The sequence below is a fragment of the Triticum urartu genome, chromosome 2A, assembly GCF_056163025.1.
Source record: "Triticum urartu cultivar PI428250 chromosome 2A, HENAU_Tu73, whole genome shotgun sequence".
Taxonomy (NCBI): Eukaryota; Viridiplantae; Streptophyta; class Magnoliopsida; order Poales; family Poaceae; genus Triticum; species Triticum urartu.
In genome coordinates this window covers 619,387,895-619,415,859 of record NC_141874.1, presented here as the reverse complement: position 1 = coordinate 619,415,859, position 27,965 = coordinate 619,387,895, and the positions used below count along the sequence as shown (strand labels likewise).

General features: G+C 48.4%; 1 protein-coding gene and 1 pseudogene across 2 annotated transcripts; one reads left to right on the top strand and one right to left on the bottom strand.

Annotated features, from left to right (window-relative positions):
* Window positions 1-6,749: 6,749 nt before the first annotated feature.
* On the top strand, window positions 6,750-10,581 carry LOC125539239 (putative metal-nicotianamine transporter YSL16). 2 transcript variants are annotated; one of them, XM_048702643.2, is made up of 7 exons: window positions 6,750-6,875; window positions 7,831-8,003; window positions 8,395-8,492; window positions 8,641-8,775; window positions 8,900-9,089; window positions 9,187-9,301; window positions 9,397-10,581. In XM_048702643.2, the coding sequence occupies exons 2-7, from the start codon at window positions 7,941-7,943 to the stop codon at window positions 10,323-10,325; spliced, it is 1,530 nt and encodes a 509-aa protein (XP_048558600.1). In that variant the 5' UTR covers window positions 6,750-6,875; window positions 7,831-7,940; the 3' UTR covers window positions 10,326-10,581. The 2 variants fall into 2 exon arrangements, with proteins under 2 accessions (XP_048558600.1, XP_048558599.2); XM_048702642.2 differs by lacking the exon at window positions 6,750-6,875 and adding an exon at window positions 7,171-7,654.
* A 5,078-nt stretch (window positions 10,582-15,659) lies between these two features.
* On the bottom strand, window positions 15,660-16,184 carry LOC147986247 (ethylene-responsive transcription factor 3-like; annotated as a pseudogene).
* Window positions 16,185-27,965: the final 11,781 nt, after the last annotated feature.

The window sequence follows — 27,965 nt, the reverse complement described above, 5'->3', positions numbered from 1 at the left end:
GTTATTCCAGTTCCAAACATGTTTGGAAAGTCGAAGTCCCTTTGAAGATTAAAGTGTTTATGTGGTTTGTGCATAAACAAGTAATTTTAACAAAGGATAATTTGATTAAGCGCAACTGGACAGGATCTACTAGGTGTAGTTTCTGTGATCGGGATGAGAATATCAAGCACCTCTTTTTTGATTGCCCGTTGGCGAGAGTCTTGTGGCGCACCGTGCAAATTGCCTTTAACATTACTCCTCCGAATTCGGTCGGTACGTTATTTGGAACGTGGTTTGTTGGGATAGAGTCCGAAACAGGTAGACACATTCGTGTAGGAGTATGCGCGTTGTTATGGGCAATTTGGAATTGCAGAAATGATTTGGCTTTTAACAGAACAACAACTATTCATTTTTTGCAGGTTTTATTCCGAGCTACTGCGTTGATTCATATGTGGTCCTTACTCACTCCGACGGAGGCCAGGGAGCGTTTGGTTATTGGATCTGTCCGGTGGGAGATGGTAGTGCGGGATATCTTCAACCAGTTTGAATGACGGTCATGTAATAGGATATGCAATTAGTTTTCCTATCTTTTGTCATGCCAGGCGGTTGTGGCTTTTGGGAGTTTTGTTCTTGGCGTTGTGGCTCTGCGTGAGCATGCCGTTTTCTATTTTGCTTTGAGACATTAAGACCTTGTTGAACCTCATTTTTATTTATATGTGTGACCATATGCATCGTTCTGATGCAGAGGCCGGGGTGTCCCCCTTTTCGAGAAAAAACAAACATATTCTTCAGGGCGTGCATTTAATTTCTCCACATGACACCCATCTATGCCTACTAATAAAGGGAGATGGTATTCTTGGTCCATCATGCACTCTATCCAAAACGATCTTTATATTTCTGAGTATCAACCCGCAGTCCGTCAGTAGATAAAAAAAAGTTTGACATCTTTTATTTCCATGTCTCACGCACATGGGCCACCCCTCGAGGCCTTTGTCCCATGTCTCGCGCACATGGGCGAGATTGGGCCGTCGCTCGAGGGCTACATTACGACCCTAACAAGTCCGGTAAAAATAGATGTAGCAACAAAGAATCAAACTCCAGACCTCTCGTTGGATCACCCTAGCAATGTACAATTGGCTTAGGTGATGCATGTGTAAAGATAAATGTCTTGTTTATGTTACACAATACCACCTCACTCTTTTTACACGCAATGCCACCAATTTATATATGTCCGCCGGTTCAAATTTATAGTTTCCTTGAGAATTAATAAGGAGAAGAGGGTAAAGGGTGGGCCTGTTTATCCTTAGGAAGAACAAACATTATCCTAAAAAAGAAGGAAAGGAATTGGTGAGAAATTCGGGAGACAAATCTATGGTGGAATCAACAGTAGAAAAACTACTCACATAGGGGACTCGTGAGACATGCATGAAGAAGGAAATATGAATTAATGTGAGCTACTCCGGTTGGAGAGGAATTCATCAAATGATTTGATTAAATGGGTGAATTAATTGGAGAGAGAGAGAGAGAGAGGGAGAGAGTTGATGATTAAGTATGATCGATTCAGTATAATACATATTTTATACTATATATAATATTATATGAGCAATTCCTCTATAAAGTTTGTCAAAATTTAAAAAAGATTGACTTAGAACACACATATAATTTCAAGTAATTTGAAACAGATGGTGGTTCGGCCTACATGCATGCTTGAAAAAAAGACAAATGGATGATTGACCAATGCTTGCATGGGCTTAATTGCAGCAATAATCCCCTTAGATGGCATATGCACCTGCACGAAGAGAGCGTTTTATTCATAGCGAAACATAGGGCACCGTGCAAACCATTCTCATTAAATTTGTGTACACATAAACTAATTTCCTTCCCAGTTGCAACACCCAGACATATATGCTATAAGACTAGCCGCAATGGAGAGTAATATACACTAGTAACATACACATTTCCCTAGACTATGTTACTACCTTCATAATGGGTAGTAACTTAAGTGTGGTAACATGCAAAGATTCATTTATTATGTTATAGACTCATATTGCATTGGGACATGTGATGTTACAGTAACTAGCTAAGTTACTACAACTAGCTTTCTCCTCATTAACTCATTGCCACATAAGCAAATTTGCTGAGTTGGACCCGATGTTACTACTGGAGTTACTCCCACTGTGGCTAGTCTAAGCCCAAAAAGAACTGGCCTGAAGTGGCTGGGCTAAAGTTATTTTTTTTCCTTCTTGCTTCTAGGTTATTTTCCTTTTATCCTTCTTTGTTTATCTTTTTTTTACTTTTTATTTCCATTTTATGTTTTTAGTTATGTGTTTTTAGTTCATATGTTAATTATTCAAATAATTTACTTTGTTCATGGATTTTGTGAGATTTTCCGTGTATATAAAATATTCACACTACTTACTAGAGGTGTTTGAGTATAATCACAAAGATATATCACATCACATCTAACTAATTTTATCCTCACTATGTTCCAAAATTTAAGGCGCATTTTTTTTTAGATTTGAATGTTCATGTGTTTGACCAGGATTATTGTCAAAAATCAATATATGCAATATAACAGTCAGTATAATTACATCCATCATGAAACATATTTTATTTATTTTTTATTGTAGATGTTCATATTTTCCCTAAGAACTTGATCAAACATAAACAAGTTGGACTTACAAAGAATTAATGCACATTATATTTTAAAACAAAGGGGTAATAATACCAATTCAAAATCTTCAGAATCCAAAACATATGTCCATGACTCCAGGTGTTGCAAAATAATACTCCCTTCGTCTTGCAATGTAAGACGTGCTTTTAAAAACGTCTTACATCGTGTAACGAAGGGAGAGAAAAATGTTTATATATTTTAGAAAGAAGGTCTGTAACAAAAGGCTACTATCTTCGTCTCTTGTCCAAGAGAATAGGCAGCTAGGATTACTGCCTCCTGTTGGCGGCGCCACCGATCTACCTCGCCTTCTGTGGCATTAGGGCCATGGGGGCATGGTAGATCCCGGCCCTTTCCGGCGGGAGGACTCCATTTTTAGAATATTTTTTTTGGTTTTTATTAGGGTCGTGTCCTGCTCAAAAAGCGAGACGGTGATGGCTTCCTGAAGATGGAATAAGGTTCTTCCCGCCTAGCCGCCGTCTCGGTGTTACATCTAGCATCATTGGATGGCCTGTGGATGTGTGTCTTCGGCTGATCTCGTAGGATTCGATTGGTGGTTGTCTTTGGTGGATATGCTTAGATCCGGTCTTTGATCGTCTATGTTCGTGTGTCTTAAGGTTGGATCGTTCCGGTCCATGCTTATCTTCATTGGTTGCAGTTGCTTTTTTGGTGCGCTAATTCTATGTGCTCTTAGCATGACGACTTCTCGAATGTCTACTATAACAAGTTTTGGCCGGCTCCAGCGAGGGAATGGTGATGACGGGGGCGCGGCTTTGGCTCGCTTCAGTATCTGTTGTCGTCGCTAAGTGGTCTACGGATCAGGATGCAATTTTTATTATTTCTGGTGTTCATAATATTGTTATGATTGAAGACGAATGGAGTGAAAGTTTTCCGATAAAAAGTGTGTAAACTTTATGGTTTTCTTGTATTCATGTGCTGTTCCCATGCTTCATAAGGGCATGTATAATGCATAGCCTCAAGGTGATGCCTTGCATGCCATGTAGGATCGGATATGACGTAAAGTAGGTTCGGATAGGAAAGCGGGATTCTCTTTAGGAGGCGGGTGCTTGAAGAGAAAAAGTGTGATCTGATGACAAAAGCTGAAAATGTTGAGTGAAAAGTAGAGATGCATGTGTACTAGAATCTTTATTTTCTATTTCTTAATGAGGCCTACTAGTGAATAGCTTGCACTGGAGAGAAGAAATTAATATAAGTGCCTTAAATTACTTTTTGTCATGAGGCATATGTATTCATATGCTACCATTGTATATGCCCTAACAAAGCCATATTTGACTTTCCAATAATGACGCGCACTCCCCGCAGAGCATCCTGTTTAGAGTAGGCTGTGGGACGGGATATATAATTTACTCCGTTTTTCTCAGAGAAAAGCAGGGCATAATTGTGATACGCATCAAAGATCCGGGAGATCTCGCTGGGACGTGGGATGCCGTCACGCCTCCAGCTCGCTCGTTGTTTGGTGCTCGTGCGCCACTTTGGCGTTCCAACACCACCGGGCTGAAAAGGGCCATCTGCCCATCCTCGTCTGCTGGGCCTCGTCCATCCCTGCTATGCTGGAAAGTTTGGATTTCAAAAAAGAAGAAAGGCCTCAGATTCGACAGATTAGAGTAACTCCAAAGGGTCTATCCATTTTATCTGTCTACGTTCGTTTGGCTCGGTCCGGATAAAAGTGGCAGCCCAACGCGCCGACTCAAACTTAAATCATGTCCGCGTCGTATCCGCGTGGACGCATTTACGGCCCAAATTTACGCCTCAAATGCGTCGACGCGGACGCCGAACGGACGCTTCGCGCGCCTTCTCGCTATTCGTCGCGTCCCCACATGGCAGCCGTCTAACTACCCGCTGCCCACGCGGTCAACTTAATTTATGACGACGGGCCCACGCGTCAGCGACAGCGCTCGTCCTTTTTTAAGCCGACCGTGCGGCGGGGCTGTCCTCATCCATACTCGCCGTCCACATCTGTCCACCTTTGCTCCCTCGTCGCCGGCAAACCCTAGCCACCACAACCACAGCAAAATGGGCCTCTTCTCCGGTGCCAGCGGCAGCAAGGCCAAGCCCAAGGCGCGCCAGGCCGCGGCTGCACAGGCGGCCGCACAGCCCCCCGCCCCGGCACTGCCCGACATGGCGGCGCTCTAGAACACGGCGTTCGCCTGGGCCGGGCCAGCGCCGACGCTCATCGACCTCAAGGACTTCGAGGACGACGCCGCCGCCGCCTAGGGCAGCGCGCCGCCTCGTAGTTTAGCCTGTTTTTATTTTTTTTAAATGCAAATGTGGACGCGCGGACTCTCGCCGGCCTTCGTGGCCGGCTTTAATGTTTAATTAATGCTGTTTTTCTTTTTTTTAATATGTATGCGTTCATTTTTTTTTTGGCGTCGTCAAAATGGGTCTCAGGCCAGTGTTGGGCGTAGACGCCGACCCAAATGCGAAAGCGGACATCCATGTCCGTCTGGCCGATCCAAACGGACAAAAAAGCGAATGAAATCATGTCCGTTTAAGTCGGCCCGTTGGAGTTGCTCTTATTGACGGCTCCTCTGCAGTTCGTCACGCAGATAGATGGAGAGGTCACAGGCAGAGGGGCACTTCTCGGTATCTGAATTTGATGCGTGGCAGCATAATCTTCCTGTGTCATGTGATGCTCTGCTTCATCATGCATGGTTCTCTGGTTTAACAAATCTTCTGCCCTGCTCCTATATTATTTGCCAACAAGGAAGAAGTGACGCCTGCTCGCCCCTGCCTTTTTTTTCTCAGGCAGCTTGTAATTTCTGTCGTGTGTGCACGCGTGTTTTTACTGAAAATGTAGGCAGGGGATTTCCCACTTTTTTTTTGGCGGGGTAGGATTTCCCAACTAGCTAAGTAGCTCTGTGTATGACTTTGCGGCAGCACCTGGACAGAAAGTCTGACGTTCCGAAGTTACATCCAGCCAAAAGCTAAGCTAAGCTCATTGAATGGTCCGACATCAGCATAGTAGAGTGATGCATGTATATCCTTTTTTCGTTTTAAATTGCGTGCCAATTAATTGAGTCCGGTTTTTTTCTTTTGCGAGAAAACTTTCGATCTATTCATCTTTAATTATGGCCGTCATTGCCTCTTCCTTGCCGGAGCCGGACAAAACTTGTTGTAAGTAGAATCAGAAAAATGTCGTGCTAACACGCAATAGGACCAGCGCAACAGAACAACAACTACCGCCGATAAAGAGAATCAATGCCATGCATGCGTAAACGTAGCCCGCAAAATTATTCAACAGCAACCTAGGACGATGCTACCGCCTACTGTTATAGTACGTACCATACCACACGAAATAAAATAATAATTGGGCAAAAGTGCTCTGCACACACACGATTGACTGCTGGACGATTTGTGCCCGACAGGAGCATGAGCCACACGGACTAAAAACCCCAGCTGATCCTACTTATCGTCTGTGGGTCGTGCGTCCATACGTCGTGTGTATAGCAGTGCTCATAATTGGGATCATGCTACAGGAGAGGAGACCTTCACATTCAAACTCTTGCGTTCAGGTAGCACGTAGCCGACTAGGCGTAGTGAGTGTGATCCCAATCACGCTAGACAGTGCAGACACAACAATATTACGCACGACTAACGGACCAAGGCATATCGCATACGGCAGTTTCGCCGAAGCTTCAGAGAAAAGTTATTTTTTTTAAATGTTCAGACAAAAGTTTCGTAGTAGGACTACTGCTGCTGCTGCTGTTTAGTTTAGCACAGCCGATCCAGTGAATCCAATCCAGTCCAACGAGCCAACCACGTGGAACTGGCGCAAGTTGATCAAAAAACAAAGATATACTACTACTCGCAGCCACCGCGCGCGCTCCGGGCGACGATCGGTCGCCATCCCGCACCCAACCAGAGAGGAGAGGTCAAGTGGATCGCAAGGAAGGAACAAGCGCTGGCGTCCGGCGAGGTCGTCGCCCCAGAAAAGATCGCACATCACTGACCGACCGGTCCGTTTTCAACGCCGTCCGCTCCCGTTGTACTGCAGCCCCCAAACTTCTCCCCGTTTTGTACTTCCGCGCGCATGCGGCAGCCGCAGTAGTACATCCCCACCCGTCTCCGCTCGTATAAATCCTGCGGCCCGCCCCGCGTGCGTCCGTGGGAGTGTGCGTGTGTCCGCGCGCCGAGCCGAGCCGAGTCGAGCGAGCGGGCTGGTGGCGGGTGGTGGGTTTTGGCGACCGGATTGCAAGAAAACCAGGTGAGTCGCGCGGCCTTCATCATCTTCCCGCCCGGTTCGGACGCTACGTCTCCATTCCTGATGCGTTGATCCTCTCACTCGTTTCTTGCCATGTCTGGAGCAGAGCGGATGCGCCTAGAGTTCTTTCTGTTTTCTATTAGTACTAATTAATTAATTAATTAATCTTTTGCGCAAAAAAGGCAATTGTTTGTTTAATACCAGCAGTTCATCGCTGGTTAGTCAACAACCCTTCACGTTACCACCGCTGGCCGGCGCACGCACATGGACGTCTTGTGCCTGGTAGTATATTTGTTTTTGCGCGCACGCATCCATGGGCTCACGGCGTTCTCATCCCCGCAGCGCCGCCGCCGCCGCCGTCGAGGAGCTCGAGCTGCTCGCCCGGGGGGCCTTCGCGGGCGCCGGCATGGACCGCCACGACCTGGGCGCGTCCGGCGAGATCGAGAAGACGCCGCGCGAGGCGGACATGGAGTCGGAGCCGGCGGCGGCGGCGGCGCGCGCGGCGGAGCGCGTGCCGCCGTGGCGCGAGCAGGTGACGGCCCGCGGGATGGTGGCGGCGCTGCTCATCGGCGTGGTCTACACCGTGATCGTCATGAAGCTCAGCCTCACCACGGGGCTCGTCCCCACGCTCAACGTCTCCGCCGCGCTGCTCGCCTTCCTCGCGCTCCGCGGCTGGACGCACGCGCTCCGCCGCCTCGGCATTGCCTGCCGCCCCTTCACCCGCCAGGAGAACACCGTCGTCCAGACCTGCGCCGTCGCCTGCTACACCATCGGCTTCGGCGGTAATCAAGCTCCCCCGCTCCATCCCTCTCCCTCGCGCCGGCGCCCGGCCTCATCAATCAATCACCCCCAATTCAGCACCCCGGCCATTGCCGAATCCATTTCTAGATCAAATCTTGATTACTAGCTTGCTAACTACTGATTCGTGCTCTGCGCTGGATCCTGGGCATGCATGCAGGCGGGTTCGGGTCCTTCTTGCTGGGGCTGGACAAGAAGACGTACGAGCTGTCCGGGGTGAACACGCCGGGCAACGTGCCGGGGAGCTACAAGGACCCCGGCATCGGCTGGATGATGGGCTTCCTCCTCGCCATCAGCTTCGTCGGCCTCCTCACCCTGCTCCCTCTCAGAAAGGTACAGTTCAGTACAAACGATTCCATTTCCATGCTCCTGTGCTCTCCTTCTCTGCTCTCTCCGTGTCCATGGCGAGCCGCACTTCCTGATTTTTCCCGGGTCGTTGCTGTTACTGTCAGAAGAACTGAAACTTTGGCATTGCTCGCAAGACCGTAGCATCAGGGTTGCGGTCACTGACGGCGATTAGTCCCCCCACCTCCTACCCAAAAAATTATTTTCTCCCGTTCTCACTTGTTAACCGGAATTTCAACATCGACGACCAACCCCTAACAAGTCATATCATTTTCCACAATGCTGACGGAGCCTAGTCTGCATTTTATTTTCTTCTTGATGAGAAAGATATTTGCAATCGATTTTGTAGTCGAAATCGCTAATAACCAAACACTTTCAGGTACTGGTGATCGACTACAAGCTGACCTACCCAAGTGGGACTGCCACTGCCGTGCTCATAAACGGGTTCCACACACCTCAAGGAGATAAGAATGCAAGGTCAGACCCTTTCTTTTGCGTGAAAAGCACATCTTTTTATTCCCGGCTACGATGAATCAAATCGTGTTTCAACTGTGTGAAAAACGCTTTAGAAACGGATGGCCCGAACTGATTCAGACAGAATTTCTTTCAACCTTTACCGCGACAGGCAGCAGGTCCGTGGGTTCCTCAAGTACTTTGGGATCAGCTTCTTCTGGAGCTTCTTCCAGTGGTTCTACACCGGCGGCGACGTCTGTGGCTTCCTCCAGTTCCCCACCTTCGGGCTCAAAGCCTGGAAGCAAACGTAACGCCTCTATATGACTTCTTTTTTTCTCGCTGAATGAACAATTTTCAAGTTTCAATGGTTGAAAAAATGAAAATGCATGAGAGCGTTCACCGTTTTAAATCCTCGATGATTCCGTGGCCAGATTCTTCTTCGACTTCAGCCTGACGTATGTTGGCGCCGGGATGATCTGCTCGCACCTCGTCAACCTCTCCCTCCTCTTCGGCGCCGTCCTCTCTTGGGGCGTAATGTGGCCGCTCATGAGCAAGCAGGAGGGGAAGTGGTACTCGGCCAAGGCGTCTGCGAGCAGCATGTCAGGCCTGTACGGCTACAAGGTGTGTGTCAGTGTGTGCGTGTTACTGAATTTGGCTGTTCTTGTCAAGGACTAGTTCAGGCACAATGGCTTAGACTGTCACCTCCGTTTATGTCCAGGCCTTCCTCTGCATTGCGCTGCTCATTGGCGACGGCTTCTACAACTTCCTCAAAGTCATCCTCGTCACCCTCAAGAGCATACATGAGAAATCGCAGCGCGGCCGTCTCAACAGAGGTGAGTTATGGCAGTACAAGATTTGTTCGCGTTTCTTTGATCTGTTGTTACGGATGAAATGAACCATGCATGCTGACATTGCATCGGCATTGTAGTGGCGGATGAGGACTCGGTGGCAATCGACGACCTGCAGCGCAACGAGGTGTTCAACAGGGACAACATCCCGGCGTGGGTGGCCTACGCCGGGTACGCGCTGCTCAGCGCCATGGCGGTGGTGGCCATCCCGCTCATGTTCCGGGAGGTGAAGTGGTACTTCGTGGTGATCGCGTACCTGCTGGCGCCGGCGCTCGGGTTCTGCAACGCCTACGGCACCGGGCTCACCGACATGAACATGGGGTACAACTACGGCAAGGTGGCGCTCTTCGTGTTCGCGGCGTGGGCGGGGAAGGACAACGGCGTGGTGGCCGGGCTGGTCACCTGCGGCCTGGTGAAGCAGCTGGTGCTCGTGTCCGCCGACCTCATGCACGACTTCAAGACGGCGCACCTGACGCTGACGTCGCCGCGGTCGATGCTGGTGGGGCAGGCGGCGGGCACGCTCATGGGCTGCGTCGTGGCGCCGCTCACCTTCTTCCTCTTCTACGAGGCCTTCGACGTGGGCAACCCGGACGGGTACTGGAAGGCGCCCTACGCGCTCATCTACCGCAACATGGCCATCCTCGGCGTGGAGGGCTTCTCGGCGCTGCCGCAGCACTGCCTGCAGCTCTGCGCCGCCTTCTTCGCCTTCGCCGTGCTGGCCAACCTGGCGAGGGACTTCCTGCCGCGGCGGCTCGGGAGGTTCGTGCCGCTGCCCATGGCCATGGCCGTGCCGTTCCTCGTCGGCGCCAGCTTCGCCATCGACATGTGCGTGGGGAGCCTCGTGGTGTTCCTCTGGCACTGGCTCGACGGGAAGAAGGCCGCGCTGCTCGTCCCGGCCGTCGCCTCGGGCCTCATCTGCGGCGACGGGATATGGATATTCCCGTCGTCGCTGCTCGCGCTGGCCAAGATCAAGCCGCCGATGTGCATGAAGTTCACGCCCGGAAGCTAGAGAGAGGATCCACACAACGTCAGATTACATAGGCCGTCTGCATATAGAAGAAGCAAATAACCAGAGCATTTTGGGGTGGCAATTACGTTACATAGAGTGACGCCGGGTAAATCCGGCGACTTGTTCATATGAGTCTAGACTCTAGGGGGTCGTGTATACTGTACATCAGCAGAGATGTCGAATTTTCAGAGCGACGAGAACAATTGCTTGTTGTCGCCTACAGACTACAGAGAATATGGTGTCTTACCTTCGTTTCTTAGAGAATCTCTAACTAATCCCGTTTAGTTTAGAGGGTAAACCGCCGACTATGTTTTAGAAGAGCACATCTGCTCCTCTAAAAAAAGTGTCTTTTTAACCGATTCCCTGAACTTAACAGAGTAAAAAGAGATATTTGACTCGAGAAATGATGTTCTACCATGCACGGTATATCCCGTGGGTAGCTAAGCCATCCATTTGTTAGAGATTTGGACACATGCAGATTCTAGCTTGCTGTATTTCACGGAGGTTGCTCATTCAATTGAATTTTATTCCTCCATATTCTATTACTATTGTGTCTTGTCACATCAATCATTTATTACTATGCTCCATCCCAACACGTTCACCAGAGAATGCACAAAAGCTATGCTTTGTCCATATCATGTCATGCTCCACGCTCACATCTTTTTTCACGTGTTTCAAAATTAGAAATCATTTTATCTTATAAACAAAAATTCCAATAGAAGATGCATCCGCATATTTGTGCTTCTCATGACAAGGTCTTTCAAACAAGATCATTCTTGAATATATTTTGACAAGTTTTAGAAATCAAAGTTTGAAACACGGTAAAACTTTATTAAACAAGGTCTTGTTTAAAATTTCACTAAAAAAATTCTTGTCTGATCTTGTTTGAAAGGTCTCGTCGTGCGGATCCCAAAGATGCAAACAAATCATAATTCAAACTTGAGGTTCATATTGTATGTGGGTTTCAAATATCCTCAACTTAAAATAGAATTGAGTAGGAGAAACGAGATAGGCTGATAGGTAGGAGTAGGTAGACTATTCATCTAACTTGGTCAGGCACCACTTACACGAGTACATCACATGGCGGGGTGATGCACGATAGATAATCCGCTCTCATATTTGATTCAAATATTTCGTCGAACACTTGTTATACGGCGAGGAAACCACACCGGAAGTCACGGGTCCTCGTCCACTGCCGAACGCATCGCACACATCACAGTTCGGCTGCCTCATCGTGTTGTTTCTCGCTGCCGGACGTGCTTCCCGGGTGAACGCCGAGCCACCCGAGTGGTGGGAGTTGCCCATCATCCCGAGGTACCTTTTTTTTAACCGGGCTTACCTCCTTTCCATTACAAGAATACAACTGTTCCAGAAACATTCAGGAGGAGAGGAAAGAGAGGTAGCGAGTCCAACACACTGCCAGGAAACCCACCGCACTTACTCGCCATCGAAACGAGTACTATAGGTTGAAAACCTGACAGCACCAAAAGCATCTAGTCCTATTACACTCATGTCGTGCTTCCTCCAGTGGACGGAGAGACAAAGACATGTCGTCGGAGCTCCGGGTGGAGCTCGAGGACGACCTGACCGTGCTGGAGAACCCCATGCGCTCCGTTGCCGACGCAAAGGCCAAGGACAAGATCATGCACAATCTCCTGCATCGTGGCTTCGCCAGCTCCGACTACGAGAGGGGCACCGCCGGGCTACGGACGAGGAGGAAGAGTGGCTCTGTTGCCAAACACGGTGAAAAGGACAAAAAATAAAGAAAAAATGACTGCCGAAATTTGTTGGTGGGAGATCGACTAGGATGCGGGATGTGGATGAAAAAATAAAGAAAAAAAAGATTGCCGAAATTTGTTAGCGGGAGATTGATGGGGCTGCGAGCTGTCGACGGTAGTCGGTGAAGGCTAGGAGGATGGCGCCGGAGTGGGTGCGACCAAGCAGGGTAAAGCGGTAACAAGAATCGAGGCAAAAGGCTTTTACTCCACAGGTGGGCGAACGAGTCTATTTACTCCGTGGGAGACCACGGAAGAGAAATTATTCTCCTCTAAGAGCATCTATAGCCGGGCGCCCCAAACCCACATCAAACGTCCGGGCGGCCCGCCCGGTCACTAACCGGTCACGAAATCTGATCCAGATGGGCACCTCAAACGGGTCTTAAACGCTCGGGCAGACCGGCACCCCTCATATCCAGCCCAAATATGGGGCGAATATGGGGGAGTCCGGGAACACCCGCTACGTTGGACCCGGCTCACTCTAGCCCACTCGACCACACATATATCCGTTCCCATCCGCTCGCCGGACCAAACCCTAGCCACTTCACACTCCTCTCCCTCCACTCCCTCCGCCACCCGAGCTCATTTCCGGTGATTTTCGGCCGTCTCCATCATGGCGGGCAGCGGATCTGACTTTGACCAGTCCGGATCCGTCGACTGGGATGTCATCTCGTGCGGGTTGGAGGAGGCAATGGTGGTCCGCATTGCACTCCGCCGCTCCCAGGAGGGCAACGCCCGACCGACAAATGGATCTGTCCGGCATGACTCCATAGCATCGGCTCAAAGGGCGCCCGGGTCCTCTAGGGCTGGAGGTCCCGACAGCCGGAAAATCTCTCCTTCCCCATCACCGGTCGGGGCAGACTATGAGTCCCATCGGAAACCGGCGGCCTGCCGTGAGAAGGAGAGGATAAGGTTCACCGAGGCCCGTATCGCGGCGGAAATGGCAGTGCGGAGGTGGCTGATGCGGCGGCGCGGGCGGCCGCAGAGGAGGAAGCCATTCGCGCCTGCGTTGTGAAGAAATGGCATCGGAGGAACACACGGGCCCTCGCTCGAGAGCAGAATCGGGCAGTCCTTGCCATGGCTGGACTACCATCAAAGGAGGAGAAGGAGGACATCAACGTCGACGAGCAGATCCAGCTCAATCCCTACCGCGTCTTCGACCGGTACCTTCGCAAGAAGGATGATAAGGGCGCTGGGAAGGGCAAGGGAAGCTGTAGATGATCTTCATCATAGCCAAACATGCCAGATTTTGGTAGTCTGATGGCATGTTTAGTTAATAATGATGGAGTAGCCGGACGATGTGTGTGTATCGACGTAGCTGCATGAGTTTATATGAATTTAAGATATGATAATTGAGGTGTCTGGATGTGGATTGCATTAAATGTGATGTGACCGGTTAATGCCCGCGTACGTGAGGCATTTGAGGGCCCGAATTTTTCCAATGCTGTTGTACATGCTCTAACCGTTATAAGCAATTGGTTAGAAACCAGTTAGAGAAGAAAAATAAAGGACGACGATAACTGCCGCACGTGTGGTATATTCGACATGCGCACACACACCATGTGTGGTGTGAGCAGGAGGGAGCCCACACGGGCTGTGTGTGGACGGACATTAGAATTGCCCATACGTGTGGGCGTGGGTCTCACTCCGCGCGTGTGGCACGAAGCAAAAATGCCCACATGTCCTGGCGCAATTACGTTAGGTACCCGCAAGATGATGATTTAGTTGCCATCTTGGTTGGCAGATGTAGTTATCCGAGATGACAAGTGTAGTTGTAAAAGCATGGCAACTCTATCTGTTTTGGATAACTATATAGTTGCCATGTCTAATTTATGATAGTTGTCGTGTGTAATCAAACCGTAGTTACCGTGTGTGATTAACTACTTACCACATATGGTCAAACAGTAGTTGCTATGTGTATTTACCTAGTTGCCATGTGTGGTCCAACCATAGTTGCCATGTATGGTTAATCACATATGCCATGTGTGTTTATCTGGTTGCCACGTACGCACAACTGCAATTACCGTGTAGCAAAGAATTACAGTTGCCATGTTTGTTTACCTAGTTGCCACAATCGCGTAAATGCAGTTGCCATCCACAACGTAGGAGTGTCGTGTGGGCGAAAAACAGTTCGCCCACACGCGCATGGACTAGGTGTTGGTTGTGTGAGCAGAAACTAGTTCGCCCACACAGCGCAGCTGGCAAACAACGTGGTGCGGGCGTGTGGGCAAACTCTTCAACGCCCATCCTACGTGGCATGCAAATTCTGCCTTAATGTGTCAAGATTCGTGTAAACTGTACTGGACGATGATCCACGCGTGTTGACGAATTACAAAACTGCCACAGATGTGGGCGTTAATGTTTCCGAAAATAAATTTATGCTCCTCTAACCGTTTACAAGTCATCGGTTAGAGATGCTCTTATAGCCAGAATAAACCAGATCCCTAATTAATCACTTGTGCGTCGAATCGCCACCTACAACGTCGATCGCAGCGATGCCTTTCAGCAGATTCCGCCGGGTCTTCTTCCACCTCCTGTCCATGTCATGGACTAGCGCTGTCGCCCCACCCCAGCGCCATATTCTTCTTCCACGGCATTTCTTGGCTCCATGCGCCGCCGCGCCACTTAGTTCCCTATCGTGCGCCCAAGGACAGGTCGGCGTCAAGCGCCGGCCACTTTCGTCCACTCCGCCGCGGTTCGTTTGTTCAACTTGTCCATCCCGAGATTCTGCCTCCTCCCACGAGCACCACAGCTTTACGGGATTTCGTTTGGCACATTGCTCCCTTTCCCCCTTGCGTGCCCGCCTCACCGCCATTACCCGGACCGGTGGGAAGCTGACCTATCGGCGGACACACTGAACTGATGCGCCGGTGGTTGTTCGCGGAGGCTATTCCTATTCCCTTTTGCATGGCTGCAGTGGGTCGTCTCGTTCTTGGCCCCTCCATTGCTGTCACCTCAGAGGTCGGCTCGCACCGATTCGGCGCAGAGCTCCGAAGCAACATGCGAGGAGAGGAAGAGTGCAGTGCAGTTCGGCGAACAGTTTGCGTCATCTTCCTTATCGCTCGGGCAGTGGATGTAGCAATCGGGCGATGTGCTTCCGTTCCGTGGCCGTATGTGTCCGGATAGGCTCGCTCACTGTGAATGATTGGATGAAGTGGGAGGCTGTACGTGTGCGTGCTTAGAGCATCTTCAACAACCGTGCAACACCCCGCGCGCAAAAAAGTCATTTGCCGCGCGCCGTTCGCCTGGTTTGGCGCGGCCGGCAGCGATGGTTTCAGCAGACGCGTCAAAATTGAGCACGCGCGTAGCTCCAGCGGCCGTGCTAAAATGTAGCATGCGCTAAACAGTGTGTACATTTTTTAAATAAAATTCATAGATAGAAAAAACGATACATAGATATTTTATATAGTTTCATAGCATAGATAGATAAAAATTATTTAGATAGTGCAAGGACATAGATAAAAACTACTAGTGCAGCTACAGCCTACTCCCAGTCGTCGTTGTCGTCATCGTCATCGTCGCCATCCTCGCTGGTCTGATCTGAGGTATCGAGCCACATGTCTTCCCAACGATCATCATCAGATGTAAAGATCGTCTCACCACCATTCTCAACTACATCGCACTGGGATAGCGCCAGGGCCTTCCGCCGACGCCTGTCCAACCGCTCAGCGCGGCGCCTTTGCGTCTCCTCCTCGCGGCGCCTTGCCCAGTAGGCTTGCTCGTAGGATACGTCCTCCGGGTGTTGTTGGCGCCACTCCGCCATGACCCGCTCGTCCTCATGGGCGACGAGGAGGCGGTTCTGCCGCTCAGCGTGCTCCGCACGGTCTTATGCCGTGCGAAGACGAGGCGGCGGGGCGTCGTCCAGCGCCTGCTGCAGCGTGTGGACATCGTGGAAGTTCATCTGCTGGCGCGGCCTGCCTAGGCGCCACGCTGCCGCGTCGTACGCGCGGGCGGCCTCGTGCGCCGTCTCGAAGGTGCCGATGCCGAGCCGGAGTTGGCCGGACCGTATCTCCGAGTAGAACCCGTCGTTGGGGCGCTGGCGGACGCCGCGGTAGCCCGACACTCCTCGGCGGCGTGGCGGCATGGTGGCGGGGCGCTGGAGCGGTGGCGCGGGTGACAGCGGAAGCAACCGAGGAAGCGGTGGAGGGGCGTGTGGTAACGGAAGAGGAAAAGAAGCGTGTGCAATAGGCGTGTGGCGCGCGCCGCATTTTAAAGGCGCGCCGGAAGCGGTGCGGCAAAAAAAACGAGCGACCTGCCGCCTTTTCCCACGCGCGCAAACCGTTCCCCCGCGTGCGATTTTCTCGCCACCGCTGGAGCGCGCTGAAACGTCCCGCGCGTCTAAAAGACTCGATTTACCGCACGCGTTTTTTACCGCGGCTGTAGGAGATGCTCTTATACTGTTGCGATAACGAGGAATAAATCTTGGCCAGAAATCGTGGTAGCTCCACTTTCGTTGCGCCTGCAACTCACGCAGAAGGCAGAACCGACTGGCCAACTGTATGGATGTGCTCGTAGACTTTTTCTCTGCGCTAAGTCCATGAACGCGTGTCACGTTGTTCCTCATGGGCTGGTTAGTGCGTGAGGGCTGTTGGGAGTGATTAACTGGAGCACGAACGACTTGACAAATGAGCCTAAACCTAACCCTAGGCGACTTGGGCAAATTCTCCCCTGCAGGTTTTGCCGGCAAGCCTGTAGATTCGCCTTCCGATGCCTTCGCTCCGCTTAGTTGTATAGTTTAGGCTTTTTTTAGTCTTTCCAGGAATTCAGGCGGATGGGCAGCGCTTCTTCTTTGAGTTCGTCTCTCAGGTTCCTATTATCCTTAAATTTGTCCGTCTTAACGTACTCAACAGAGCTCCGGCATAGATTCCTACTATCACTTTGAGGCGGTGAGGTTAAGGTTTCATGTCATGTGACGAGATTTAGTGTGAGGTACTTCATATCTATGCAAGGGATCAATGTAAGCGATCGCGGCTCTAAAGGGCTGGTCTTTAGGGGCACGTGCATGAAGACTTTTTCATTGTCATTGACAAGGTCAAGCCGGTACGGCGGCAGTTCGTTCTGGCAGCAGTAGTGATCGTTTGGTGGTCTCGAAATCTTAATGTAATTTTTATTATGTTTGAGATGCTTTATATTTCTGGTGAACTTTTATAATAGATCCGATCATTTTCGTAAAAAGAAGAATAACTTGACAAATCACAATCATGCCTATTCTTATTTGAGAATAAAATGATTTTATACCCTTCCCGCACCTGCAACGCATGGCCACATACACCTACAGATCTACACAAAATTATTGACGGAAGTTCGAATAATACCACAACTATGAAATACAAGCTAAATATCCGTGCGTTGCAATGGAGAAAGTATCTCTCGACATCGATATTGTAACGCTCACGATGCGGTTATATCTACCACGTGTCGAAGCACGACTTAGATGCATTACCGCATTGAAAGCAATGTCGCAAATGAGGTAATCTTCACACAACTCATGTAATACATAAGGAAAAAAGATACATAGTTGGCTTACAATCGCCACTTCACACAATACATGAATAAAACATTACATAATCTAGATACAATCAAGGTCCGACTACGGAACCAAAAATAAAAGAAAAACTACCCCAAAAGCTACACAGATCCCCGATCGTCCCAACTGGGCTCCACTACTGATCAACTGGAAACGGAACAACATAACGAATGCGAATCTCATCGAGCTCCTCCTTGAGCTTAGTTGCATCACCTGCACGGTTTCATCGGCACCTGCAAACTGGTTTTGGAAGTATCTGTGAGTCATGGGGACTCAGCAATCTCACACCCTCGCGATCAAGACTATTTAAGCTTATAGGTAGGGTAAAAGGTATGAGGTGGAGCTGCAGCAAGCGACTATCATATTTGGTGGCTAACATATGCAAATGAGAGCGAGAAGAGAAGGCAAAACACGTTTGAGAAACTATAATCAAGAAATGATCCTAGAACAACCTACGTCAAGCATAACTCCAACACCGTGTTCACTTCCCGGACTCTGCCGGAAAGAGATCATCACGGTTACACACGCGGTTGATGCATTTTAATTAAGTTAAGTTTCAGGTTTTCTACAACCGGACATTAACAAATTCCCATTTGCCCATAACTGCGGGCACGGCTTTCGAAAGTTCAAATCCCTGCAGGGGTGTCCCAACTTAGCCCATCACAAGCTCTCACAGTCAACGAAGGATATTCCTTCTCCCAGGAAGACCCGATCAGGCTCGGAATCCCGGTTACAAGACATCCTCAACAATGGTAAAACAAGTCCAGCAAGACCGCCCGATGCGCAGACATCCCGATAGGAACTGCACATATCTCGCTCTCGGGGCACACCGGATAAGCAATTCGTACAACTAAAACCAGCCCTCGAGCTTTCCCGAGGTGGCGCTGCAAGGGGCTCTAGTTTGGACCAACACTTAGACAAGCACTGGCCCGGGGGGGTTAAAATAAGATGACCCTCGGGATGCGCGACTCCTAAGGGAAAAAGGCTAGGTGGCGAATGTTAAAACCAAGGTTGGGCCTTGCTGGAGGAGTTTTATTCAAAGCGAACTGTCAAGGGGTTCCCATTATAACCCAACCGTGTAAGGAACGCAAAAATCCGGGAACATAATACCGATATGACGGAAACTAGGGCGGAAAGAGTGGAACAAAACACCAGGCATAAGGCCGAGCCTTCCGCCCTTTACCAAGTATATAGATGCATTAATTAAATAAGAGATATTTGATATCCCAACAAAATATCCATGTTCCAACAAGGAACAAGTCCAATCTTTATCTACAACTAACGTAGCCAAACAATGGTTTGCTAGGACAAGGTGGGTTAGAGGCTTGGCTTAACAATATGGGGGGCATGATAAGCAAGTGGTAGGTATCGCAACATAGGCATAGCAAAAGTGTGAGCAACTAGCAAGCAAAGATAGAAGTGATTTCGAGGGTATGGTCATCTTGCCTGAGATCCCGCAAGGAAGAAGAACGAGTCCATGAAGAAGGCAAACAGACATAGTCGAACGAATCCTCACAACACGACGTTATCGAAACCAACCCGAAGAAGCAACACCGGAAAGAAGCAAACAACATAGTAAACAACCATCACATCAACATGGCATGATGCACAACCAAGTATGATGCATGTCTAGTTTAATGAAGCATGTCATGGCAAAGTGCACAAACAACCCTACAAATTAAGTGGAGCTCAATATGCAACTCCGTTGCATATTGACGAAACACCACGTGACTTATTTAGTTCGATCTTGTTTATGTACCCAGCAATATTAAATGTTGTTTAGCATGGCAAGGGGTGAAGCAAAGTAAAACTACCTATCTAGTCAAGTTTAAATGAGGCCGGAAACAACGAACAACAATTCCGGAAAATCCTCATATGCATATATTAGGTTTGGGTACTGTTCTGCCCTAAACATAATTTTAGAGTTGTTAAACATGCAAAGCAAGTTCACCATGTTAAACTAGTCATTGTTCTACCCCATTTACATATAAAGTTTATTAAATTCCGAGTTACGGTTATTTAGTTATGAAATAAAGCATTTTAGCAAGTTATTTAAGCAAATTTAAACAAACAACATTTTAAACATTTTAACCATAGATGAAAGTGGCAAATTATTAATCTACACAAAATTCTAAGCAAGTTTCATATATTAAGTTTTTACATGTGATGCTTAGTTTGTGAGTTAAAATATGCATGAAGTTCAAGGGTGTTCCTGCAAATATATAAATCCCTGGTATTTATCAAATTCGCAGAACCAAAAAAACAACCACTAGGCCGAAACTGTCTGGCCCAACTACACTGGGGGTGGGTGGGTTTGGCGGCTGCTCACCACTGGGCCTTCAGGCCAGCGGATCTGGTGGGCTAAAACGGAGCGCGGGGCGGCTGCACGCCTTGGCAAAGAAACAGGCCGGACTTGGTGCTGGCGTGGTCAACGCGAGCAGGCGCGGGATGAACGACCTGCTCCTCGCAGTCGCAGAGGAAGCAGAGGCCATGACAAAGCATGGCGAGGCAGAGGACGACGGAGGGGCGCGGCGAGGGTCATGCGCGGGCAAGGGCGCGCAGGAACCGGCCGGATCCGAGGCTCGGTGGCGGTGGAGCTCCGTTCTGAGGGCAGTGGATCGGGCGGCTAGGTGCGTGCATCCTCGACCTGTTGCTCGGAGCAGAGGAACGAGCGGTGCTCCGGCGAGGAACTTGGGCGACGACGACGAATGTGGCGCGGCTGGAGCGTCGTCCTCTTCCCGCAGTAGAAGAAAGGGGAGGCCAGCGGGGTCCTGGACGGCGACGCGGTGGAGAGATCCGGCAGCATGGCGCGGCAACGGAAGCTCCTGCTGCTGCAGTACCAAGAGAGGAAGAGAAGGTCAGGGAGGCATAGAGAGAAAGGGGCGAATCAAGGAGGCAAGGGAGGGCCCGTAGGGCTCATCTGCTGAGTGCGCCGGCGATGTGTATGGCCGGACGGAGGCGGTTGCTGGGGCTTCGCGGGAGGAGCTGCTTGAAATTCTCCCATGGCGGGCTTCGACGGCGCCGAACAGAAATGGCGAAGAGAAAGCTTCGGGAGGAGCTTGACAATGGCGTGGCCGTCTCCTCTGGATCGAGCGAAACAGGGGCGCGGGGACGAGGGGCACGGCCTCGATCCCATCCGGATCGAGCAGAAGGACTGCAGGTTGGAGGCCGAGGGAAATTTGGATCGATGAGTAGCAGTGGAGAGAGCTGGTTGGTGGGTGGAGGAAAAATGAGGAGAAGGGGATCTCGAGGTAGATGCGGTAGGTGGCGGCGGCTCGACGGGACAAAGTCCCTAGATTTTAGGGTTTGTCCAAAAAGACTAAGGGTGGACTATATATACATCACAGATTAGGTTAGGGGCTACCTCGGTCCCTCTGATCGGAATCGGACATTCGAGATAAATAGGCTAGGGAGACCAAAAAGAAAAATGGAGATGTTTTGTAGATGTTTGGGGATGATCCAGACCCAATGGTGACGACTGTCCGAGTCGGGTCCGGGACAGCTTTTCGGACGCGCGCGCGAGGAGGGCCGCAGGCTGACGAGAGGGGTAGGCATGGGCCTAGGTGGACTGTGGAGAGCGGGTTGGTCTGAGAGAAGAGGGGAGAGATGCAGCCCGGCACAATTTCCGGAGACCGAAAACGTCCGACGTTTGACCGGCTATAATGCCGCTATAGTTTAACAGTTGGGCTATCAAACGAATTCCGAATGCGATGAAACTTGACAGGCGGTCTATCTACACTATAATAAGACCACACGCCAACTTTCAACCCATTCCGAGAACATTTTTCGGCCACTTATAAGATAATATTTCGGACATGCTGCGGGCGCGTGCAAGTGAGTCTGGCCACAGAACAGACAACGGAAGGAACTGGGAGACCCAGACGAATGCAAGTTTTGAAAACATGATGATGCAATGCACATGATGACATGACAATATGCAACACGCAAGCGAATGACATGGCAACAACAGCGAATAACTGGACGACACCTGGAGCAACGGTCTCGGGGCGTTACAACACTCCACCACTACGAGAGGATCTCGTCCCGAGATCTAGAATGGCACCGGAGGGAAAAGGAAGAGGAAGAGAAGAAGTAAAACTAAGTTGCTTCTTTGACAAACGAGTGAAACCAAGGAACCTTGAAAAGTTGAACAAATTGAAATAAAGAATACAACGGAGATGAACAAAGTTGAAAGCACTCCGTTAAGAAAGAGGAATAAGAAAGAACCGATTCGGGTAGCACTCCGGTTGAGAAGGGAGGCAAAAACTTGATAGGGTGAAAAGGACTTGAGTAGAGGGCACAACACTCCGGTTAAAAGGGTAAGCACGAAAAGAACACGATCCTGACAAAACAAGAAGATGGGTTGAAGAGAGCAACATAACAATGCCTCCGGACGGAAGAAATGAGAGGAAGGAATGGAATGAATGGAGTAGAAAACAATATCTTCTACCTCAAATGATCTTGAAAACCATCTTTAGGAGAAGGTTCGAACGGAGTTGTTGGAAAAACCAACAACGAAAAGAGTAAGCTTGTAGTGGACTTATGGAGAACATCTCAAAGCTGAGGTGAAATTATGCCACTCACGGAAAAAGACTGGATTGATATGAACAAGGAGACGAGGAACTTATTTCACCGGGAGGATAAATGAAGAACTTGGGTCATTTATAAGCACCATAGATAGCAACAATCCTTAGGGAAGGCTTTAGGTGAAATATAACCCAAGATAACTCCAAAGAAGAGATTGATGGATTTAAAATACCTCATTCTTAACAACATGTGAATCATGAAACATGAACTCAAATTATCAAGAATGACATAATACCACCTCCAATGATACGGAAAAAAGAATTGCACTCCAGATAGCAAGATGAAGAATGCTTGAGCTCCTCTGAAAAGAATCTTGATGAACACTTCGAGAAGGAATTTAATCCTTTATGAATCATCATGTAGCATCTCCATGAAGAACTCCGGTAAACAAAATGATGATAAAAGAAAGTGAAATTGACAACACAAGGTGAAGCCTTGCAAAGATTTAGATGAAAGCTTTGTGACAAGATAAAGTGGGAACTTGAAGCTCCGGAAGAAAAGGTGAACAATTGAAATCAAGAATTTGATGAACCTCCGGAATAAAGGATTAATCACTTGGATGAAGCAAGAATAAGAATTACGTTATGCGTATCCTTCACCAATTTAAATTGATGACAAGCAGCGGATTTGACATACTACTTATTCTCGTAGAAAGTATTAAGATAGATATAGCGCCAACTTGGGAAGGTCTTCTGCGAACCACCGGTAGGATTGGGAAGAACGAATGAATTGATATGATAAACATAGGAAGAAGAATCTTGAAAGAACCACCATAAGAATTGAAAACGAACAAAGAAAAGATAGCAAAACACCGGGAGGAATTAGAAAATGAACGAAGATACTTGAGAGAATTTAGAAGCAAGTGAACGAAGAGATATCGAGTTTATTAGATAATACTTGAATGATGCACCGATAAGATTTGGAGGACGAGAGCTAAAAGCTGGAAATGAATAATTCTGATATGATGGCCTCCAGAGAATCTAACTGAAAAGACTCCTGAATTGCTCCGGATAGGTGAAAAGAAATCTCACAATCAAAAACAATTATGAGAGGATGGCATACGCTAGAACCACAAATCTTTGATAGAACGAAACAAGATTCAAGGGAAAACTCTTCTTCGGTCTTCAAAAGCAGTGAATGACAATGGGAAACACCACCATGAATTGTTGAGGCACTCCGGAGTTAAAATTAGAAATGTTGAACCAACGATGAAAAGAATTTCAAAACAATATTGGAGAAATACATATGACTGATGATGAATCATTCTTACATCAAACTTCGAAAAGAATTTTGGGAGTCACTCCGGGAAAATAAGGCGAGTCAGGTAAGATCATGGGAAAAGACCTATGGGTTAGGGCCCACTCAAAAGATACACCGTAGAATAATTTGAAAGAGAGATTGCATCGATTGAATTAAATGTCTTGAAAGAGATTACAATCTCGAAAGAGCTTGAATGGATCGAGAATGTAACCGTGAGTCTTCTGAGATATCTTCCGCACTCCGGAACAATTGAATAGCGAGAAGTGGAATGACAATAAGGTGCACCGGCATGGAAAACATTTGAAACGAGTTAAAGGATATGATCAACACCAAAAGCTTGAATTGAATCCAACGGAGAAGAAAAAGAATGAAGAATGATGAACTTGAGGCTCCGTTAGTATCTTCATGAGAAACACCGGGTAAGAACATTGAAAGAAAGGAATGGAGAAAATTCACATGAAAAAAATGGATACTTGATTAAGATATATGAGTCCTTGAAGAAAAAGGGTGGGAGGGCGGGAAAAAACAAAGGCAGCTTGGGATGAATGAAACAAACAACATTGAGAAGACTTGGAGTTGACCTTACGGATGAGACAAAAGATAGGATCATCTTGAAGAGAACCGCACCAGTTGACAAGGATTGACATGACAAACTCGATGATCGAGAAGGATTAGTATTCCCATAGAAATGTGAGAACACGGTTTGGGGAAGGTATGGAATCAACACTTGACTTTGAAGCAACTCGAATACCACAACCAAAACAAAGCAAAGGATTGGCTTGCAGAATAAGCCGGAACAAACATATGATAGAGATTTCATCTGAAGTTTCCGTGGTGGGGCCTACACGGGCTCGATCGTACAACACCATCATGTACAAGGCAGTGCACATGACATACGAAGCCAAGGACTCTTTAAGACACAACGAGACCACTGTAAAACCAACCGTGGATAGCCGAACCACTAGACGTCGAACCCCAATTTCATATCATACATCTGTCGGAAAGATATCCTAAGAGCTACTTGAATTCCCACTTATAAACTCCCGAAATTTTCCGGTTATGCAATCAGGTGTTGGGGATACAAGGGAAGCATAATATCTCACCCAAAACTAGCAAATCCTACATCCAGCTGTATCCATCCTTCAACACATAACCAAGAAACCTTCAGAAATCGTTTACCTCAACCTTCGAAAAGCATCTGTTATACGAGTTATGGCAATACTTCCGAACTCCCACCCCAGTACTGGGTGGAGTCGAGGTTATCTCACCAACAACTGCATAAAGGAGATTTTCGATGTCGGCGAAACTCGGGTATTCCAGAACTGCAACGATAAAATTGTGACGACAACACCTCGGAGCTCAACTCCCCGGGACACTGCCACAACCCCTAAATGTCAGGAGGCACCAAGAACAATGTTCTCGTCACAAAACCATCGGAACGATTCTAAGATACCCGCATGATCCTAATTTTTTTAGTGAAATTTGAGAAGAGAAGAGTCAAAACTCTATGTCAGGATGCCTCACCAGAGCGACGAAGGGACTGAGGAGTAAAAAGAAGTCCTACTCTCCGATATATATAATTTCTAAAAGACTCAAAACATTTTTCTAGACTCAATAACACCAGCGATTCGATCAAGCAGGGGGCTCCTAAGGTCGGGGAAGGCTCTGATTACCAACTTGTAACGCCCACGATGCGGCTATTGTTGGGGAACGTAGCAGAAATTCAAAATTTTCCTACGTATCACCAAGATCTATCTATGGAGAAACCAGCAACGAAGGGAAGGAGAGTGCATCTACATACCCTTGTAGATCGCTAAGCGGAAGCGTTCAAGTGAACGGGGTTGATGAAGTCGTACTCGTCGTGATTCAAATCACCGATGATCAAGTGCCGAACGCACGGCACCTCCGCGTTCAACACACGTACAGCCCGGAGACGTCTCCCATGCCTTGATCCAGCAAGGAGGAGGGAGAGGTTGATGGAGATCCAGCAGCACGACGGCGTGGTGGAAGTAGCGGGATTCCAACAGGGCTTCGCAAAGCGCTGCGGGACGAGGTAGATGTGTCACGGGAGGGAGAGGGAGGCGCCAGGCCTTAGATTGGTTTGCTCCTCCTTTTTCCCCACTATATATAGGGCCAAGGGAGAGGGGGAGGCGCAGCCCTTGCCCCTTCCTCCAAGGAAGGGTGCGGCCAAGGGTGGGGAGGAGTCCATCCTCCCCAAGGCACCTCGGAGGTGCCTTCCCCTTGTAGGACCCTCCCCCTTTTTTTTCTCTCTTGGCGCATGGGCCTCTTGGGGCTGGTGCCCTTGACCCATATAGGCCAAGGCACAACCCCTACAGCCCATGTGCCCCCCCGGGGCAGGTGGCCCCACCCGGTGGGCCCCCGGGACCCTTCCGGTGGTCCCGGTACAATACCGATGACCCCGAAACTTGTCCCGATGGCCGAAACAACACTTCCTATATATAATTCTTTACCTCCGGACCATTCCGGAACTCCTCCTGACGTCCGGGATCTCATCCGGGACTCCGAACAACATTCGGGTTACCGCATACTAATATCTCTACAACCCTAGCGTCACCGAACCTTAAGTGTGTAGACCCTACGGGTTCGGGAGACATGCAGACATGACCGAGACGTTCTCTGGTCAATAACCAACAGCGGGATCTGGATACCCATGATGGCTCCCACATGTTCCACGATGATCTCATCGGATGAACCACGATGTCAAGGACTTAATCAATCCCGTATACAATTCCCTTTGTCTAGCGGCATGTTACTTGCCCGAGATTCGATCGTCGGTATCCATATACCTTGTTCAATCTCGTTACCGGCAAGTCTCTTTACTCGTTCCGTAACACATCATCCCGTGATCAACTCTTTGGTCACATTGCGCATATGATGATGTCCTACCGAGTGGGCCCAGAGATACCTCTCCGCTTACACGGAGTGACAAATCCCAGTCTCGATTCGTGCCAACCCAACAGACACTTTCGGAGATACCTATAATGCACCTTTATAGTCACCCCGTTACGTTGTGACGTTTGATACACCCAAAGCATTCCTACGGTATCCGGGAGTTGCACAATCTCATGGTCTAAGGAAATGATACTTGACATTAGAAAAGCTTTAGCATACGAACTACACGATCTTTGAGCTAGGCTTACGATTGGGTCTTGTCCATCACATCATTCTCCTAATGATGTGATCCCGTTATCAACGACATCCAATGTCCATGGTTAGGAAACTGTAACCATCTATTGATCAACGAGCTAGTCAACTAGAGGCTTACTAGGGACATGGTGTTGTCTATGTATCCACACATGTATCTGAGTTTCCTATCAATACAATTATAGCATGGATAATAAACGATTATCATGAACAAGGAAATATAATAATAACCAATTTATTATTGCCTCTAGGGCATATTTCCAACAGTCTCCCACTTGCACTAGAGTCAATAATCTAGTTCACATCGCCATGTGATTAACACTCACAGGTCACATCGCCATGTGACTAACACCCAAGAGTTTACTAGAGTCAGTAGTCTAGTTCACATCACTATGTGATTAACACTCAATGAGTTTTAGGTTTGATCATGTTGCTTGTGAGAGAGGTTTTAGTCAACGGGTCTGAACCTTTCAGATCCGTGTGTGCTTTACAAATCTCTATGTCATCTCCTAGATGTAGCTACCACGTTCCATTTGGAGCTAATCCAAATAACTGTTCTGCTTGGAGCTATTCTAAATTGTTGCTCCATTATATGCATCCGGTATCTCTACTCAGAGCTATCCGGATAGGTGTTAAGCTTGCATCGACGTAACCCTTTACGACGAACCCCTTTTACCACCTCGATAACCGAGAAACTTCCTTAGTCCACTAGTTACTAAGGATAACTTTGACCGCCGTCCTGTGATCCATTCATGGATCACTCTTGTACCCCTTGACTGACTCATGGCAAGGCACACTTCAGGTGCGGTACACAGCATAGCATACTGTAGAGCCTACGTCTTAAGCATAGGAGACGACCTTCGTCTTTTCTCTCTATTCTGCCGTGGTCGAGCTTTAAGTCTTAACTTCATACCTTACAACTCAGGCAAGAACTCCTTCTTTGACTGATCCATCTTGAACACCTTCAAGATCACGTCAAGGTATGTGCTCATTTGAAAGTACTATTAAGCGTTTTGATCTATCCTTATAGATCTTGATGCTCAATGCTCAAGTAGCTTAATCCAGGTTTTCCATTGAAAAACACTTTCCAAATAACCCTACATGCTTTCTAGAAATTCTACATCATTTCTGATCAACAATATGTCAACAACATATACTCATCAAAAATTCTATAGTGCTCCCACTCACTTCTTTGGAAATACCAGTTTCTCATAAACTTTGTATACACCCAAAATCTTTGATCATCTCATCAAAGCATACATTCCAACTCCGAGATGCTTACTCCAGTCCTCAGAAGGATGGCTGGAGCTTTGCATACTTATTAGC